This window comes from Protomyctophum bolini (genome assembly GCF_963924005.1).
Source record: "Protomyctophum bolini genome assembly, chromosome: 9".
Lineage (NCBI taxonomy): Eukaryota > Metazoa > Chordata > Actinopteri > Myctophiformes > Myctophidae > Protomyctophum > Protomyctophum bolini.
In genome coordinates, this window is record NC_137870.1 from 9,632,937 (window position 1) to 9,646,580 (window position 13,644).

At 46.4% G+C, this 13,644-nt stretch overlaps 1 protein-coding gene across 1 annotated transcript; it reads left to right on the top strand.

Annotated features, from left to right (window-relative positions):
- Positions 1-222: 222 nt before the first annotated feature.
- fzd9b (frizzled class receptor 9b) lies at positions 223-4,744 on the top strand. The gene is made up of 2 exons (XM_080772523.1): positions 223-1,982; positions 2,323-4,744. Exons 1-2 carry the CDS (start codon positions 789-791, stop codon positions 2,992-2,994), a joined length of 1,866 nt encoding a protein of 621 aa, XP_080628649.1. The 5' UTR covers positions 223-788; the 3' UTR covers positions 2,995-4,744.
- The last annotated feature ends 8,900 nt before the right edge of the window (positions 4,745-13,644 follow it).

The following is a 13,644-nucleotide window of genomic DNA, read 5'->3' on the forward strand; positions in this document are numbered from 1 at the left end:
ATTGCATGTTTCGTGTTCCGTTTAAAATTGAAACTAGCCTAGTATTAATGTACCAGGAGTCAGTCAGATCATCAACATTAAAAAAAAACGTAATTTTCCTTGGTGTGGAATGAGCTAGCGTCACTAGTAAATGGTATGGTGGGCGTCAGTAAATGCCCACCCCCTCCTCTCCCTCATTGAAGTCCCCGCATGCAGCAGAGAGAAAGTTCAGTGTAGTAGCTCTGTGTGGAAGGCTGGAAGCCACGGTGGAAGAAGGAGCGGTTAACAGTTAAGAAGAGGCAACCTAGTTAAAGATCGCTGTTTGTTTGCACCAATACTACTACAAACAGCTGTTGGAATCCCACGGACAGTTGCTTGAGAGAGCACCGAGTCAATTGGTTCGAGGACTGACTGCGCTTTTTACCCTGCTTGTCGCGTACAGTTCAACGGTCTATTTTGAAACGTTTTCTCCTCCGGTTCGTTGTTGTTCGGAAGTTTTCGTGTCACACATTCTGATAGTTTATTTAATATCGTTTTGCGGAGTAGGCTAGTGTCTCCGTTTGGGGAAAGGCTCTTCTTCACCATCATCTGAGAAATATTGTTCTTCATGGAAGGAAGCCTCGTTTTGTGAATGCTGCTCTTGTCTTGGTCATATTTTTGTAACGGAACGGACGGCGCGAATCTGGACCTGCCTTCTTCTTCAATGGGGATATAATAATAAAGTGCGGATCGTTCGTTGCTTTTTTTTGCATGGACAGTCCTTTTTAATTAAAAATACACACGTTTTATTCCTGACATATGACTGAAAAATGAGCACGGGTCGTGGTTGCCCATTGAAGATGGTGATGTTTCTGGTGTGTCTGCTGGTGATTTCTGCCGCTTCCAGTTCCAGCTTCGAAATCGGCTCGTACGACCTGGAGCGAGGCAGACCGGCCAAATGCGAGCCCATCGTGATCCCCATGTGCCAGGGCATCGGCTACAACCTGACCCGGATGCCCAACTTCATGGACCACGACAGCCAGAAGGAGGCTGCCATCAAGCTCAATGAGTTCGCGCCGCTGGTGGAGTACGGCTGCGATCCGCACCTCCGCTTCTTCCTGTGCTCCCTGTACGCGCCCATGTGCACCGACAAGGTGTCCACGTCCATCCCCGCCTGCCGTCCCATGTGCGAACAGGCCCGCCAGCGGTGCTCGCCCATCATGGAGAAGTTCAGCTACGCCTGGCCCGACTCGCTGGACTGCGCCAAGCTGCCGACCCGGAACGACCCCAACGCCCTGTGCATGGAAGCCCCGGAGAACGACACCAGAACCGCCACGGAGAACAAGAAGGGAGAGGGCATGCTTCCCGTGGTGCCGCCCAGGCCCAGACAGCCGGCTGGGGGGAGCAGCAGCAGCAGCGGTGGTGGTGGTGGTGGTGGGCGCTCGGGGGCGGGGGGCAGCCTCGGCGGGGGATCCTGTGAAAACCCAGAGAAGTTCCAGTACGTGGAAAAGAGCCGGTCGTGCGCGCCACGCTGCTCCTCGGCCGTGGACGTGTTCTGGTCGCGGAGCGACAAGGACTTCGCCTTCATCTGGATGACGGTGTGGTCCACGCTGTGCTTCGTGTCCACCGCCTTCACCGTGCTGACCTTCCTGCTCGACCCGCACCGCTTCCAGTACCCCGAGAGGCCCATCATCTTCCTCAGCATGTGCTACAACGTCTACTCGGTGGCCTTCATCATCCGCTCGGTGGCCGGGGCCGAGAACATCGCATGCGACCGCGAGAACGGCGAGCTCTACGTCATCCAGGAGGGGCTGGAGTCCACGGGCTGCACCATCGTCTTCCTCGTGCTCTACTACTTCGGCATGGCCTCGTCCATCTGGTGGGTCATCCTCACGCTCACCTGGTTCCTGGCGGCCGGGAAGAAATGGGGCCACGAGGCCATCGAGGCCCACAGCAACTACTTCCACATGGCGGCGTGGGGCGTGCCCGCGCTCAAGACCATCGTCATCCTCACCATGAGGAAGGTGAGTTGTTGTTGGAGTGAGTGTTAAGGCCTATTGGTAGTCCGGTTTTCTGTGAAGACGGTTGACCACCGAAAACTACAGCATGACGTCACTGAGCCGCGGTGGTCACCGCTCTGTTTTTACTAACCATCGTTCCGGTGGTCACCTCTTCACCGAAAACTGGACTATGAAATAATGAATAGGCCTTCAGTGTCGAAGTGTCCTTAGACTCTGATTGCTTCAGATGTGCAGGTTGGTGCCTTGCATGGTTTCCTCTGTCATCGGTGTATGAATGAGTGAATGTAAAACACAATCCATGTATGAAAAGGCGTTACATAAACGCACACTTTTACCATTCAAGGTGGCGGGCGACGAGCTGACGGGGCTGTGCTACGTGGGCAGCATGGACCCCGGGGCGCTGACGGGCTTCGTGCTCGTCCCGCTCTCCTGCTACCTGATCATCGGCACCTCCTTCATCCTCACGGGCTTCGTGGCGCTCTTCCACATCCGCCGCGTCATGAAGACCGAGGGCACCAACACGGAGAAGCTGGAGAAGCTCATGGTGAAGATCGGCATCTACTCCATCCTGTACACGGTGCCCGCCACCTGCGTCATCGTGTGCTACTTCTACGAGCGCCTCAACATGGACTACTGGAAGTTCCGCGGCCTGGAGGAGAAGTGCGTGTCTCTGCCGGGGGCCCGCCGGGGGACCCACCACCACGAGGACTGCTCGCTGCGGGAGTCGGTGCCCACGGTGGCCGTGTTCATGCTGAAGATCTTCATGTCGCTGGTGGTGGGCATCACCAGCGGCGTGTGGGTGTGGAGCTCCAAGACGCTGCAGACCTGGCAGAGCCTGTGCAGCAGCCGCAAGCTGGCGCAGGCGGACAGGACTAACGGTGGCGGCAGGAAGCCCGCCTGTGGCGGCGCCGTGAGCTGCGGCAGCACGCACTGCCACTACAAGACGTCCCCCGCCGTGGTGCTGCACATGGCCAAGACGGACCCCTACTACGCAGACAGCCCCACACATGTCTGACTGACGGCCTATTCATACTCCAGTCTTAGGTGATAAGGTGACCACCGAAACGGTGGTTAGTAGAAAACAAGAGAGACGTGTTTGTGTGAGCCGCTTACCACCGCGGCTCAGACAGTGACGTCATGTTGTAGTTTTCGGTGGTCACCTTATCGCCTAAAACTATATGTATGAATAAGCCTTGAGAGGGCCATAGCCAAGACGGACAGACCTCTTACACAGACGGCCCCCACACATGTCTGACTGAGAGAGGGTGCACGGCTCTGCACGCACATATGCACAGCACACGTACGTACGTATATTATACACATGTTATGTAGGCATTCGTTCCTCACATGTTCACAGCAACACACCCACTTACTAGCCCCTTTCGGGACCCCTTGGTTACCGTTTCTGAAAAGGTAACCGATGGGTCCCGAAAGAGGCTACACACGGTACACACGCCACGTGGTAAACGCACGCACAAAATGACAAGATACACACGCACACGCAGCACGCACACACACTACACACAAACCTCTATGCCCTGTGTTAAAGGAGCTGCTAAAAAAAGACTACAATTCTGAGAAGAGGAGTTGAACTGATGAGCTGCCACTCTGTTGTTGTTGCTTAGGGACAAACAAGCACAGGCGTTGGAATGAGAGGAACTATCCATAAACAGTATTCAGTGCATAAAAAGGGAAATGTTCAGTATTGTTGTTAAACATAGTTGTTTGTTAACGTTGTGTTCTGCCCCAGCTTTGCAAATGGAAAGGGAGGGGGGGGGCGGGGGGGAGACTTGCATGGGATGTGTTTTTGAGGAGGAGACGTTATTCTCCTCCCCTGAAAGTGGCAGAGAGTAACTGTATAAATCTGTATAAATATTCTATTTATTGTAAATATATTTAATTTAAAAGTTTACTTTGGCTCTTACCAGATTGATTGATTGTTCAGACTTACTTATTCACTAAAAAGGCCGAGTACTGAAGGTCCAGGGAAGCTAAGTGCCTTTATTAAAACTCTGGTTCTGCTCTTTTGGAGGATAATAAATTGAGGAACTCTTGTTCAAATAATTGTATTACTGTCTGGTGTTATTGCTGTTTGATGATGATTCATTTGCGAATATGAAAATATATTTTTTAAAGGTTTTTGTTGATAGGCCTATAATCTTAGTATTCCAAGGTTGTGATTGTCACAGGTCCTTAATATTCATTTCACAGCCTTCGTGTTTTGTGCTAGTTTTTCTGCTATTCTACAACCAAGACTGTCACATTTGTACAGAGAAACGCTGGCAAATGAGTTATGTTCCAAGTGCATGTGATGTGATGGTCCCCGCGGCGTCCCCAAGAATAATCCTCAAAGAGAATGGATGATGAAGAGACGTGACAATGACAAACCCTGGGACGTATTAATGTTAGTCATCATCATCTTTAAAATGCAGGGGCAGAAGAATATATTTAATTAATGGCTGTTTTTTTAATCCTTCCCTCAAATCACTATTGTGCCCCGTTTGCTTCCCCTGCTCCGTTTGATCACCATGCAAATATGCAGCACTTTGATGTAGAAGAACGAATCTGAAGTGGATTTCCAGTAACCCCCCCTTGCATGGATTCACATAGTGTTTAACTTGTGTAATTTGCATGCAAGATAAATTGTGCTCAATGTACTGTTAGTCTGTAAATTTCAGAAAAATAATCCAGCACCGGCTTGAAAATATCGTCTTAAACTTCGTGTTTGTATTAATTTCTTAGTGATTATTTTAGAGCAGCCCTTTAAGTAACAGTTTTGCATTGCTAATGACTGCATAAACTAAAGTCATTATTCATTAGTATGAAGTTTTAGTGGTAATATATATATATATAATATATTTATATATATATAGTATCTGCTGTCGGGAAGAGACAAAAAAGCAATTCTGAGAAATTTCTCTCCAGGAAATAAAGAAAACAGTTAAGGGACAAGATTAGATTCAATTTGTTGTCACTATACAGAGTACACAAATACTATGAAATGTGTACAAAGAGTGCACTGAGCCGCTGCACGTGAGTGCGCCGGCACTAGTTTCTTCCTTGCAGAAAAAAAAAGAAAGATATGGAAGGATGCCTCCCCCGGGGAGGGAGGCAGGGTTGGGGTGGGGGTGTTGACAGAGAGGGAGGGGGGGGGGGGGGGGGGGAGTAAAAGAACCACCATAACATGTACTCTAGACCAGTAAAGCGTTAAAACACAATGTTACATTACATGTAAATTGTAAATTGTAATGCTTCATGCATAGACAGCACCTTACAACCTGCGTGTCACAGTTGTTAAGTCAATTCACATCAAACGTGCTGGAAATTATAGTGTTTGACAGTGAACGTGATTTATTGTTTATTATCATGTCTCAGTGTAATTGTGTTCTGCGTCACCATATGTGAATGATACCATGGAAAACCATGTGATAACCAGAAGCTTGTTTTCATAATGTAGTACTGTGTTCTGCGTCTCCATATGTGAACGATACCATGGAAAACCATGTGATAACCAGAAGCTTGTTTTCATAATGTATAGTAGGCTACAGTCTATATCAGTGGGGACCCCAGGGGAGTTCCAGGGGGTCCCCAGCTAAATGATAGTTTGGACCCTTATGGATCTGTAACTCTGAACTCTGTAACTCTGAGTGTACAAATGGAATTAACATAAATTAACATTGATTTTACAATATAAATTGGGGGTCCCAGAGATAGAAATGTCATTAAATGGGGGTCCGTAAACTAATACATGTCAAACTGGGGGTTCTTGAAATTAAACGGGTTGAGAATAACTGCTAGAGCCGTACAAATCTTCTCTTATGGGGGTCCCTGCAGCATATCTCTTCAAATGGGGGTCCGCGGGCTAATTAGTGTCAATTTGGGGGTCCTTGACATGAAAAGGTTTGGGAACCACTGGTCTATATGACATCACTGGAAGCAACAGAAATTATTTCCGTGTTAACCGTGCATATGCATACCCCCACCACTTAAGTCTAAAAATGTGTTACTGCTTTCAGGAAGGTTAAATATGCTGCCGTTTTATGTCATTTTCAAATACACCACCACCACCACCGCTATTCCGTTCCAGAAAAAGTTAAAGGATGTGCAAACTTATAAACATTTTAACATTCACTTACTCTACAGGTCAGCCACCACAGTATGAGGCCACATTGAAGGCAACTCTGTTGCAAATTAACTACATTTAATTTCCGTCCTTTGTGAAAGAATGCAACGCATGAGTTATCTCATCGACTTATCTCTTACTCAGTGCTTATTTATTCCCAGCAAGACGTGGGTTAAATACCGCCATCCATCCCGTTCTGTTTTCATTTCCTACCTCACTGCATTGCTTGGCAAGCGCTGGGAAGTCTTGGGCTCTGACACATTTGTGTGCCACATTTAACTATTAAAAAAAGGAGTGTTTTCCTTGGGAGTGTGTGAGTGTATGCAGCCAGGAACTCGGCTGGTGGTGTTTAAGCCACATGTTCCAGTTCATGTGTGCAGTGTGCTGTCTGAACGGGGGAGCGCGTGTGCTTCCTCTCCACTTTACACTGCAGTGACATGACCCAGAGAGGCCGAAACACTTGCTCTGTGTGAGACACAAACCAGCATGTCCCACCTGCGCTTTAGCAGCACACTGATTAGATAGGGCCGGGGTACAGAACAGCACACAGAGTCGGGCAGGATGCCAGTCGCTTGTCATCAGTAGCTCATTTTCAAAGCTAACAACGTAGCTTTATAAAAGGACACAGAATGGCAGTTCACTTATTCCTCTGAAGTCTTGTTTTTCTTTTCTTTTTTCCCCCCTAAACTTTGACAATTTTTCTTCTTTTCTCTTCTGGTTATTTTCCATTTTTATTCACCAACACGATTTTCTTTTATTGTTTTTTCTTTTTATATATATTTTTGGGGGCTTTTTCCCTTTGATAGTGTGTACAGTAAAGCTGACAGGAAATGGGGGGGAGAGAGATGGGGAGTGACACGCAGCAAAGGTCGTCGGGATCGGGAGTCGAACCCAGCCTGACAGCATGTCAGGCTGGGTTAGCGCTGCCGCCTAGGTGCCCCGACCACTAGGCCAGGCCGGCCAAGGCCCACCAGCACCAAATGTAATACTTGATCTATTACTGATTTTATTTCCCGGTACAGGTTCTACATTATGAAAGCAAACAGGCATGATTGATTGGATATAGCAGCAACAGGATGTTGTCATAAGAAATGTCTTTGCTCTCTTAATTCTGCAATATGAATATTCCAAGTTTCCAACATTACATTTTCATTGTATTAGGCATCTATTTTTAGCTTAGTGACTGTGCTTGTCTTCAGGGAGGGAAAAGAAAAGCCACACAATATATAGATAGACGCACAAGGGAGGAGGGGTTCATTCCAAAAACAAAATGTGTTTGGACTGTGGTTCCTTAAGGCGCCAGACTTATGAATGCTGCCGGTGGCGGGAGGGGGAACACCTTCCCTGTGCATACACCTGAGGTCTAGCTGCGTACCTGGGACTTGTGCCAGCCAGTTAGGGCAGCCAGAGGCTGTCCTAAAAGCCCTAAAAAGACCCCAACCCATCTTACAATAATGGGGTAAAGTATAAGTAAGCCTGGGTTTTGCTCTGAAAGTTTAGCTTGGCGGCGCTCTGCATTGTTTTTTTTGTTCGTTTTTTTCCCCTTCTGGCTCGAGAGGTTAAATGGTGTCAGAGGCAGTGGCCCTGAGTAGCTTACTCTGTCTCACTGTCTGGGCCAGTAGCTGGCCCGGCTCCCTGAAAAGATTTTTCTCTTAAATTCCTGTCCAGTCTGGTGGTAGAGGAAATAATACAGATATAGAATTGACCCGTGAGTCACAATTTACTGGACACTGGATGGAGTGTAGAAAAAAAAGGAGCACTCCTCTTTTTTAGTCATGAATTGTGAGATTAATTTTCAAAGAAAGGGGAGGTATATAGAGCTCATTGTCAAAGACTCAGCGGCTAACCTCTGTGTTCTCCTGCAGACATGGTGTTTTGTCTTGCCAATAGGGAGTGGCGAGGTCCCCTCCATTTGGTCACGGGCATGATTAAAGGCGATCGTTACAGCGTCAACTCAAGGCCCCTCCCTCCTTCTGGCCCTAAAAAGACCTACCCACCCCTCGGGGGGGGGGGGAGAGAGAGAAAGAAAGCATCCTTCATTACCCTGCCCTCCCACCTTCCACACTCCCCCAGCCCCTCAGCACTATCCCTTTCCTGGGTTGTTTTGATGTGTAAATGAGTGCATTGAAAACCTGCAGGCCCCCAAAAGAGATGCTTTCCATGAAAATGCAGTAGTGAAGAGAGCACCAGAGTTCACACACAGCTCACTCAGCCCTCATAACCAGCCTCCCACAGGGGCCCCTATAGCCCTCTATACCTCTAGTCTAGAGCCTAGTCTGCCTATACTTAAGCACGCACACGCACGCACGCACACACACATCCTTTAACTCAGTGGTTTCCAAACCTTTCAGCCCGTGACCCAAAACATAAATTTGATGTTTTCCCGGGACACAAACTAGTGAAAATAGCAGATCTACAACAAGCTCACAACGTGGCACAAAGCAACAGATCTTTTATATGTCTTCAATATTTTCATTATACTTCTTAAATATTTGTTCTAATGTATGGGATTTCGCAGATTTTTCTTTCATTTCATCCTGAAATTACAGGGGGGGAAAAAAATCATTGAATTATGTTTTTGTTTTGTTTTTTGAATATGTTTTGAAATAAAAAGCTCAATCTACCTGGATGCTAAAGTGATAGAGCACATGGCTTTACGGTAGCCTAGTATTCAGCCACTGACAGCAGCATAGCTACTCTCCACTATGCTCTCCTTAAAGAAATGGATCCTAGTATCCATCATTTGAAACATCATTAGGCTACATCATATTTTATTAGCAAGATATAATATATAAAGTCTCGTATGATGCAGGTAAATTGTCCGAAATGACAATTCCTTCCAAATATCCGATTCTCTGGACATGGTGTCAGCTGTGTAAGTCCATTTGAAGTGCACTCAGGGGCGTGTAGCACTTCAGCATCATTCAACATCTGTTGTCTTTATTTCCCTTTCATCTCAATCTACAAAAAGGTTCAAACATGCAATGGAATTAATTTCAACTGATGAGGTCGGATCTTTAGAAGTCAGGGGGGAAAAGGGGCAATACATCATCTATCATTAAAAAGTCAGTACATTGAAGAGAGCATAACTAAAAGTAAACTAAATTTATCGTGGCATAATTCAATGCATTTTGTTTGTTTGTCCGGCGTTAATTTTGTTCACTAAGATTAAAATAATTCTGTTTAAAGGACAACTTTGTTTTTTTTTTCAACCAAGGTTCATGTTTTAGGTTGAGTGTTAAATTTTGTTCATTTGCTGCTTTCTTTCGTTTTAACGATTTTAGCTATTGTATTTTGACAGGGGGGGCGGGGCTAAGTGGCTTCTGTTGTAGCCCCCAAACTATGGAACGCTGCACTCCCCTCCCACGTCAAATTGGCCCCTTCCATCGAGACTTTTAAATCTCGCCTAAAGACCCACCTCTATACCTTGGCTTTTAACCCCGCTTGAGTTCCTTCGGTCCTTGTATATGTTTTGTCTCACTGTGATGCTGTTGCTTTTCTGTAACTGTGTCTCAGGTGTTTTCACCGTTTTTTTTCTCGCTGTTGTTTTTCTGTGTGGTAGCTTTAGTGCATTTGTTTTATTCTTCTCCTGTACAGCACTTTGTAAACTCTGAGTTTTGAAATGTGCTATATAAATAAAGTGGTTTGGATTGGAAATATTTCTACAAAATGTTATGGTGATTTATTTGTTATTATTTAAAATAGGGATATGGCACTGTTCCTGATATGGGAACAGAACAAAATATTATGGCGATTTTTTAATTATTTAATATAGTCCTATACTAGACCCAATGAAATTACATCTGGCCACAAAAGATCACAGGATCTACTGAATGTTAAGGTAGCCTACTGGGTGGAAGCCACACTGTGTCATAGGCTCAAAATGTCAGTTTGACACATTCAGTAGATCCCGTGATCTTTTGTGGTCAAATATAATTTCTTGGGGTCTAGTAGGACTATAGTAAATAATAAAAACATAAACCACTGTAAAATGTTGTAAAAAAAACAAACAACATATTTAGCCCCATGTTCCCGCCCCCCTGTCAAAAACAGCCCAAATCCCTAAAACAAAAGAATGCAGCAAATTAAAAAAGAATTAACACACATCTTTTACTTTCTCTAATAACCTAAAACATGAACCGTGGTTGAAAAAAACTAAAGTTGTCCTTTAATGTCATGAAACCTTTAAGAGCAGTAATTTGCAGGAAGTTTTCCCCACCAAAAGGTTTCGAGTCTCTTTCTGTAATTCTTTTCTAGTGCGTGTGTGTGTGTGTGTGTGTGTGTGTGTGTGTGTGTGTGTGTGTGTGTGTGTGTGTGTGTGTGCGCACGCTCTATTTCTATTTCCTTTGATCAATAAGCGCGAGACAGAGAAGTAAAGCCTCCTATTCCTCTGTACCCATCACGACTGCCTGTGGCTGAAGTTATAGAGATGAATCAGGAGCAGTGTTGCCACTATATATCTTGTAGGAAAGGGAAAAAAGCGCAACTACCAAAAAATTACCAAGCAACTTTACAGAAAAACAAGCCCAGAGTTGCTTATAATAAGCAGACATGGCAACATTGATCAGGAGAACGGAGTGAGGCTCAATTGCACCCTCTCTCCCCCCCTCGATCTCTCTCTCTCTCTCTCTCTCTCTGAAGCATACAGCATTGCTGTGATCAATGTTAATCGCTTTTGCCACTCTCTCTCTCTCTCTCTCTCTCTCTGCTACCAGATACTCAGATACATTCATCTCATTTCCACTGGCGTGTGCAGTCCTCCCCTTCCTTTCCCCTCCAATTACAACACCGTCAAGATCTACAAAAGTCACCCTTTGGTGTCGGCCGGCGTGCAGGCAGAGACGATCGGTCTCTGAGGCAGAGAGAGAGGTCAGCAATGGCAAGTATTTGTCTGAGGGTTAAATCACGCCGGGTGCCTTTCATGGTGTTGTTGTGTTGCATGATCAGAGGCCTGGGATTATGTAGGTCAGACATTGGAGAATGAGAGTGCCCCCTTTTTTTTGTAGCTGCCATTTTTATTCAGTTGCTAGGCAGCAGCGCCGCTCTAATCTCTTGTACCAAAGAGTCTCTCCCCAGAGAAAGAGAGAGGGAGCAGGAGCTAGTACAAAGGATATGGAGGGGGGGATCTGAACACAGCATCGATAAAGCACACAAACCATGCAAGGCCTGCTGCTTTCAGAAACACCCCTACAGAGAGGGAGTGGGTCTAGGACAGGATATGAGTGCAGCCCAGTCCCCTCCTCTCTAGAGCTCATTAACAAACACACTTCGGGAGTAGTCCCTGGTCCTGCTAACTACGTAAAAAAACACCCTTCTGGAGTAGTCCCTGGTCCTGCTAACTACGTAACAAACACCCTTCTGGAGTAGTCCCTGGTCCTGCTAACTACGTAACAAACACCCTTATGGAGTAGTCCCTGGTCCTGCTAACTACGTAACAAACACCCTTATGGAGTAGTCCCTGGTCCTGCTAACTACGTAACAAACACCCTTATGGAGTAGTCCCTGGTCCAGCTAACTACGTAACAAACACCCTTCGGGAGTAGTCCCTGGTCCTGCTAACTATGCAGTCATGCGTGTACAGGGAGTAGAGTCTATAGCACTTAGGCAGCAGCCCTGGGGTGTTCCAGTACTAACTGTGAGCTCGGCTGAGGCATTACTTGCATCCTCACCACTTGTGGCCTGTCTATTAGGAAGTCCAATATCCAGTTACAGGTGGGTGTTGAGACACCAAGGTTTGCCAGTTTCACAGTTAGCTTCATGGGCCGTATTGTGTTAAAAGCCGAGCTGTAATCCAGAAAGAGCATACGTGCATATGTCTTGCTTTTGTCCAGGTGTTCCAGTGTGGAATGAAGTGCCAGTGCCACTGCGTTGTCCACAGACCTATTTTTGCGGTAGGCAAACTGTAGGGGGTCCGCAGTGCCTCAGGGAGGGATACGAGTCCTGTTTCAGCTACAGAAACAGGAGATAGGCTCCTGCCCTATGGGCCTCATGGCTCGGCAAAGAAACGTACACATGTTCCCAAGCTCCCATGGGTTCAGATCCCACCAAGGGTGGCCTACTCTTTACTGCAAAGCATGTTAATTGGAAGAGTAACAACACTTAAGAAGGCCCAAGGGAAACAAGGAGCATGATGGCTCACTGTGTTAAGACACTCTCTAGTATGTTCCCAAGCTTGTTGGTTCAAATCCCAAGGGAGGCGTTCTCTTTATTGCAAAGTATCTTTTAAAGACTAACATCCATAATAACACTACCACAGTAGTAGAAATACTCTGTTACAAGCAAAGTATTCCGGTATTCAAAATGCACTTAAGACAAAGGTATTGTCTTGGTCAAAGTAAATATACTGTACAGGGCTGAAGTTAATGGATGTACCAAAACTATATAATAAAGTATATAGTATAATATAATATATATAGCAAACAAAATGTATCCACATTTTGAGGGATGCCTATTCTTGTCCAGCACACAACACAGAGCTATACAGAGTCTGTTTATACAGGGCTGGGAAAAGGTTGTTTTGTCTTGCATTCAAAAGACTACATTGCACTGCAAACAAACATAGCTACACAAAAACGTGTTACACACGTACCGGTAATCACAATAACACAGACAATGGGATGTCTCTGCGGGATGTCTACGACGACAATGCATCAGGTAGTGATTGAGAGCGATCAGAGCGTGTGTGTGTGTGTGTGTGTGTGTGTGTGTGTGTGTGTGTGATGTGTGTGTGTGTGTGTGTGTGTGTGTGTGTGTGTGTGTGTGGCTCCTGTCCCATCTTCGTCCTAAATGTGCTCACGTCACGCTCCACCATCAAAGGCTCACCCCACGGGTCTGTGCACCGAGAGAGAGAGAGAGGGAGAGAGAGAGAACCACGGGTCTGTGCACCGAGAGAGAGAGAGGGAGAGAGAGAGTACCATGGGTCTGTGCACAGAGAGAGAGAGAGGGAGAGAGAGAGTACCATGGGTCTGTGCACAGAGAGAGAGAGAGAGAGAGGGAGAGAGAGAGTATCCTTGGTCTGTGCACCGAGAGAGAGGGAGAGAGAGAGAGTACCATGGGTCTGTGCACCGAGAGAGAGAGAGAGAGAGAGAGAGGGAGAGAGAGAGTACCACGGGTCTGTGCACCGAGAGAGAGAGAGAGGGAGAGAGAGAGTATGCTTGGCTCCCCATCACTGATCCTCTTGGGTTGGCACAACTTCGCAGGGATCTTCTCCCTCTTTGATTCCTTTGATTTACCCCCCCCCCCCCCATCCCCCCACCCCTCCCCCCTCTCATCTACACTTTTCCGGCTTTTTGGCAGTTTTACTTTCACATTGTCTGAATTAAGGTCACGAACTTAACACGTTGGATCCGTATGACGAGTATAACTGTCCTATAAATTAATGACGCCGAGTGACGAGCAGGCTCGTCTTAAGGCGTTTGATATCGCAAAAATAATTGCAATGATCTCAAATGATTGCAATTAGACGCTTTAATTGTGACAGGCCTACAGAGGACAGAACCACCAAACCCCATCATTCCTGGGCCTTTGGCTCTGTGATACTAA

Bases quoted from the DNA above. Each gene is read 5' to 3' on its own strand.
- fzd9b (XM_080772523.1), top strand. From the start codon at position 789: ATGAGCACGGGTCGTGGTTGCCCATTGAAGATGGTGATGTTTCTGGTG. The intron at 1,983-2,322 runs GTGAGTTGTTGT...TTACCATTCAAG, and splicing joins TCATCCTCACCATGAGGAAG to GTGGCGGGCGACGAGCTGAC.